This window comes from Neophocaena asiaeorientalis, unplaced genomic scaffold (assembly GCF_003031525.2).
Source record: "Neophocaena asiaeorientalis asiaeorientalis breed wild unplaced genomic scaffold, Neophocaena_asiaeorientalis_V1.1 scaffold302, whole genome shotgun sequence".
Lineage (NCBI taxonomy): Eukaryota > Metazoa > Chordata > Mammalia > Artiodactyla > Phocoenidae > Neophocaena > Neophocaena asiaeorientalis.
The window spans coordinates 474180-480179 of NW_020174038.1; the positions used below are offsets into that span (position 1 = coordinate 474180).

The 6000-nt window shown below is 45.3% G+C and overlaps 1 protein-coding gene across 2 annotated transcripts in view; it reads left to right on the plus strand.

Annotated features, from left to right (window-relative positions):
• The window catches only part of PCSK2 (proprotein convertase subtilisin/kexin type 2), a 210987-nt gene extending 209118 nt beyond the window's left edge, over positions 1-1869 (plus strand). Inside the window, exon 12 of one of the 2 annotated variants that reach the window (XM_024753718.1) lies at positions 1198-1869. In XM_024753718.1, coding sequence (XP_024609486.1) covers positions 1198-1684 — 487 coding nt within the window. In that variant the 3' untranslated portion in view covers positions 1685-1869. The remainder of the gene's footprint in view (positions 1-1197) is intronic. The other variant, XM_024753719.1, reaches the window with a different exon arrangement.
• Positions 1870-6000: the final 4131 nt, after the last annotated feature.

Consider the following 6000-nt stretch of genomic DNA (forward strand, 5'->3'; position numbering starts at 1 on the left):
GTAGGCAGGGAAGAGGAAGCAATCCAATAAAGATGCATTGATGCTCCCTTGACCAACACCTTGCCCCCCTGGGCAACACTGAGTTGTCCCCACCAGGAGTGAGGAAGCCAGGTGTATGTACTCACCACCTTCCGGCAATCGCGGTAGGGGGCTTTCCCTGTGGGGTTCAATCTCTGACACTTCGGGGCCGGCCTGCACGCAGGCTGAGGACGCTCCCAGGAGGCAGGGAAAGGCTCCAGGAGAGAAGCTGGGAGATGCTGATACCCGTGGTGGATGCAGGCAGGGTCCACAGTAGCCTCGGCTGCAGGCAAACCCAGCAGTGACTTAGGAGAAGCGGGAACGGTGTCCACAGCATCTGCTGCCTGCCCCGTCCACTCACAGTCGGTTCTGAGAATGTGGGTAACTTGCTCAGGCTCACACAGCAAGTGTAAGAATTAACCCTGGATTTCGTTCCTTTTTATGGCTGAGTAATATTCCATTGTATATATGTGCCACATCTTTATCTGTTCCTCCTGTGATCTTATTTGCAAAGCAGAAATAGAGACGCAGACAGAGAGAACAAATGTATGGACACCCATAGGGAAGGAAGGGGGTGGGAGGAATTGGCAGATTGGGTTTGACACATATACACTATTGATACTATGTATAAGACAGGTAACTAATGCGAACCTACTGTAGAGTTCTTTTATATATATATATAAAGTTATTTATTTTTGGCTGCATTGGGTCTTCGTTGCTGCGTGCAGGCTTTCTCTAGTTGCGGCGAGCGGGGGCTGCTCTTCCTTGGGGTGCGTGGGCTTCTCATTGTGGTGGCTTCTCTTGTTGTGGAGCACAGGCTCTAGGCGCGAGGGCTTCCATAGTTGTGGCACACAGGCTCAGTAGTTGTGGCTCGTGGGCTCTAGAGCACAGGCTCAGTAGTTGTGGCGCATCGGCTTAGTTGCCCCGTGGCATGTGAGATCTTCCCGGACCAGGGCTCGAACCCGTGTCCCCTGCACTGGCAGGTGGATTCTTAACCACTGCACCACCAAGGAAGTCCCTACTGTAGAGTTCTACATTTTAATTTTCTAATAAAATTTTCAGCTACCTAAAAAAAAAAAAAATACTAATTCACTCCAGAGCCCCTGCTCTCCCCGCTCCCCGGAGCTGCCCCTGGGAGAGTGTACCCAGCCCTCACGGTCTCCTCCCCTCTGCCCTCAGGAAAATACCGCCGACCGGCAAGCTGGTGCTGAAGCTCACCACCGCCGCCTGCGAGGGGAAGGAGAACTTCGTGCGCTACCTGGAGCACGTGCAAGCTGTCGTCACGGTCAACGCGACCAGGCGAGGGGACCTGAACATCAACATGACGTCCCCCATGGGCACCAAGTCCATCCTGCTGAGCCGGCGGCCACGGGACGACGACACCAAGGTGGGCTTCGACAAGTGGCCTTTCATGACCACCCACACCTGGGGGGAAGATGCCCGGGGGACATGGACCCTGGAGCTGGGCTTCGTGGGGAGCGCGCCCCAAAAGGGGGTGCTGAAGGAGTGGACACTGATGCTCCACGGCACGCAGAGCGCCCCGTACATCGACCAGGTGGTGAGGGATTACCAGTCCAAGCTGGCCATGTCCAAGAAGGAGGAGCTGGAGGAAGAGCTGGACGAAGCGGTGGAGAGAAGCCTGAAGAGTATCCTGGGCGAGAACTAGCCCCTCGGCGCCCGCTCCCCGCTGCCGGCCCGCCGCCCCAGCCGGGCATCTAGCGATTAACCTCCCCCCACACAAGCGACTCCAACTTCTTGCTCCGAAGCTTTGCTCGCTGTCAGTGGTTATTTTCATTACCATGGAAGCAACCTTTTTTATTCTGTGCCCCAAATACAGTGTTCCCACCAACACCTCTGTCCTATTTGTGACTCGAAGTTCTTTATTTCTGTCATTCAGATAGGTGATATCTTGCCAACAAACCTGGGACCGCTGTCCCTTCGGTTTCTTTCATAGAAGAGAATGCGTTTAAAAAGCCAGGCGCGGTGACGCCAAGGACGTTCATTCACGTCTCAGCTGAGGACCTGTTACTTAAAAGGAGAATCCAAGGTTATGACAGAGGTGAGCTCTGAGTCATTTAAAGCACAGATGCTGTAAATCCTTTGGGGAAAGATGTTTTTGACTTTTAGCAAGATTTTTCAGGGATGTAAATGAAGGTGGCGTGAATGGAAAGGTGCCCTAATTACCAGATGGGGAAGAGAGAGTCAGAAAGCATGAAGGTTTGGAAATCTTGCCACCAATGCCCACATCGTAGCTAGTCTCACTCGGCCAGCGTGATGCATGTAAAAACTCAGTAGCCTGGCTGCCCTTTACCAGCTGCTGCTCTGAGTGACGGTAAACTCTGCTAGAGATGCCCAAATTACCCTGTGTGTGTAGCCTTCATCCCAGCCCCAATTTTCTGGGGTCCCTCCCACAGTTATCCAAAAGAAGAAAGGCAGGGCAGGATGGCAACACTTCTGGGAAAGGGTCGCTTAGTGGTTTTTAATACAGGAATGTTCCTTTTCTGCAGTCACTCTGGGGCTTCCTAATCTGATGGAAGTGAGAGGTGAGCTGAGTGTTTTCGAGAGCTTTCTGCTTGGGCTTTGGTTTCCAAAGCACATGACTAGAGGGAAACACCTTCTGCGCGTTGTGACTTCTCTGATGAGTTGGGGAAACGGCCTCTGTTCCAGAAGAGATGTGTGCAGGGCGAGGGGGCAGCCATCTCACATGGACCCTCCCTTTGTATGAAGCCCCTTCTGCTGAAGAGGGGAAAAGCCAGCTCATCCCCTAGTAACCTGAGGCCCGAAGGAAGAAGGAGGAGGGAGGCCTCTGTACGGAAGCACTCAGTTACCATCTCGGCAGCTAAGCCGTCAGGAGGGGGTTTTACATGTAATCTAAAGGTGACACACCCTCTTCCCCAGTCAACCCCCGAACACCCCGTCTCATCAGCAAATAGAAATGCTTTCTGAGCAGCTGTCACTTCGTTTTCCTGTTCGAGGACTGGCTCTTCATCACCAATCCCAATGCCCACCCGCTCCCGAGAAACGATGTGCTCGTTTGATTTGATTCCAAAGAACTGATCACCCACTTCTGTTCACACTTCTCTCTTCCCATGGAAGCGGGTAGCTCAGCCTGGAGTTCCTTTCCTTAAAGCCAGCAACACAACACAAGAGCAGGAGGTTCCATCCCCTGAAGGTGGCAACTTGAAGGGAAAAGTCTGGAAAACCCGTTTTCTTTCTTTTCCCCCCCATGTTGGCATGAATTTCTGTCTTCTCTAACACCATATGACCTTCTCTATAGAATGCTTTACAATGTAATACTATTTATGATTTTTAAAAGAAATTTATTACATGTTGCAAAGGTCTTTTTAAACCAGTTTAGACTTAAAGAAAAAATAAATGGAAATCATCAAATTTTCGTTTCACATTAACAGTCTGAAAATAAACCAAAGGACGTTATGTGTGCATGTGTGTACAAGTGCACACGGAAATATATATACATATGTAGACTATATACACGTGTGTATATATGTGTATATATCTTTATATACACTTGTGTAACTGTATATACACACATATACATAAAATGTGTGTATGTGTATTTATTGAAGAAACAGACACCACATTCATCTCTAAAAGAATATTCAGAGGATATCAAGATGATTCTGGCTGAAGGAAAAGGCTGGTGGAAATTCAGGTGAAATGTTCGTCAGCTCCCATTACTTCACCTCTGTAATCTTGCTTCTCTGTATAAACATTAAGTGTCTTATATAGCAGCACAGATATAAAATAGTTGTCCATATTTTCACAGTTACGGTATAATTTGTGAAATTAGAGAGTAACTTATCAGCTTCTTAATAGAAATGGCAAGTTTTGATATGAGTATACAGTACATAAAAATATATATAGTGCTATTTAAAACTATTTGGTCTCTACTTCATGTTTTACACAAGTATTAACACTAAAATATGTCTACCTAGTGAGGTTTTTATGACATCCTGATTCTAATGCAAGAGATACTTATTTATAGTCATTTATTTTAAAAATGAAAATAAGTGAATAATAATTAATCAAGTTAACATTGCTATTCCCTGTGACAAAATTTTATAAGTAAATTTAAAAGTACATGATGTAAATTAGGAGATTCCACAATAAAACATTACCTTCCAGAAATTACGTGGGATGTGATATGTATTACATAAAAACACTTCCATCCATTCTGGGAGCAGATAATTAAAAGTTGCCAAAGAGAGATCTAAAAATCTTGCTTTCATAAATATTCATGAAAGATTTATAATTAGCAAATAAATCATACCCAAATTATGATCTATAGCAGCATTTTTCAAACTCAGGTTACACCCCATTAGTAGTTGTAAAATAAATTTAGGGAGTTAAAACCAGCAATTTTGGAATAGAATAGAATAGATCATGCATATTAATGATAACTATTGTTTTCTGAGATTTTTTTTTCAGAAATGTGTGTGTGTGTGTGTGTGTGTGTGTGTGTCTGAGTGTGTGTATTGGCTCACAATGTAAAGTACATTTCTTACTGGGGTCACAGTCAAAGATCTTTCAGAAACACTATTCTAAAATATATTCACCAGGCGAGACTAAGTTATACTGCAGTAATGAACAGCCCCCAGATCTCAGAGGTTTAACACAACAAAGGTTTATTTATGATTTACACAAATTTCACGGAGGATCTGGGTGACTCCCCAAGGCCAGAGATCTCCATTCAGTGGCCCAGGGATTCAAGCTGCTTCAACCTTCAACCATAGGTTTATCGTCACAACGCGAGGCTGCGACAACAGGCAGGAGAAAAGAACCCATGAAGATTTGTTCACTCTTCTACTTCCACCCTGAAGGAGACACACATGTCACTTGACCCACCGTGCACTGGCCAGTACTGGTCAATGACCCTGCCTGCACGGGAAGCAACTGAGGGATTATAGGACAACTAGTGGAATACTTGGTGAGCCCTGGGGTCTCTACCACAGAGATAACTTGATGCCACTTTAAAACGTATTCTTATGTAAAGAAAGTAAACTGAGTGGAAAATATAAGGGAAGCGTAACTGGGGATGTATTCATAACATAAACTATGTAATGACAGCATACCCCGGCATCAACACCACAGCTTGACTTCAGGGTCTGTTCAGTGTCAAGAGGGTACTTATTTTGCTATAACTTTCCTGATCCAGAACTGGACTTAGTAGTCACAAAATTAAGCAAGCTTCCAGGTGAAATGGAAAATGGTATTTTACCAACTTTGCAAATCCTGTGACTTGTGGAGGAGTTTATTAAAAAGAACTGATATGATCTCTTTCAAAAAAAGAAAAAACAGGGCTTCCCTGGTGGCGCAGTGGTTGAGAGTCTGCCTGCAGATGCAGGGGACATGGGTTTGTGCCCCGGTCCGGGAAGATCCAACATGCTGTGGAGCAGCTGGGCCCGTGAGCCACGGCCACTGAACCTGCGCGTCCGGAGCCTGTGCTCTGCAACGGGAGAGGCCACAACAGTGAGAGGCCCGCGTATTGCAAAAAAAAAAAAAAGAAAGAAAGAAAAAACATATTGTTAGGTACGGATTCACATGGCAGCCTCTCCTCATAGGACAGTACCATGAAGAGTATGAAAAACCAGCTCTACCCATGAGACCACATGCAGTTCTAGCAAATCTTGATAATTATTAATAAAATACAAATATATTATATTTATCATAGTTCACTGTAAAAACAATTTTCAGTTTTATCCTATGATACACTACTGTAAAATCTTAAGAGAGCCAAAGGCTGAAAACACATACTGAAGGGTGTAAAGTCCAGTCTGATCTTGTGACAGACTGAAGGCTTCTTTTCAATACTTAAGTTCAAAGAATGATTTCCCAAAGATTAAGTTAAAAAACTGATCATTCTTATAGAGTTACTACTATGTGTCATTTTTATTGTCACTTACAAAATAATGAGTGGCTTTCATGGGATCAATGCCTTCACTGGTTGGAGTCGAAAACCAC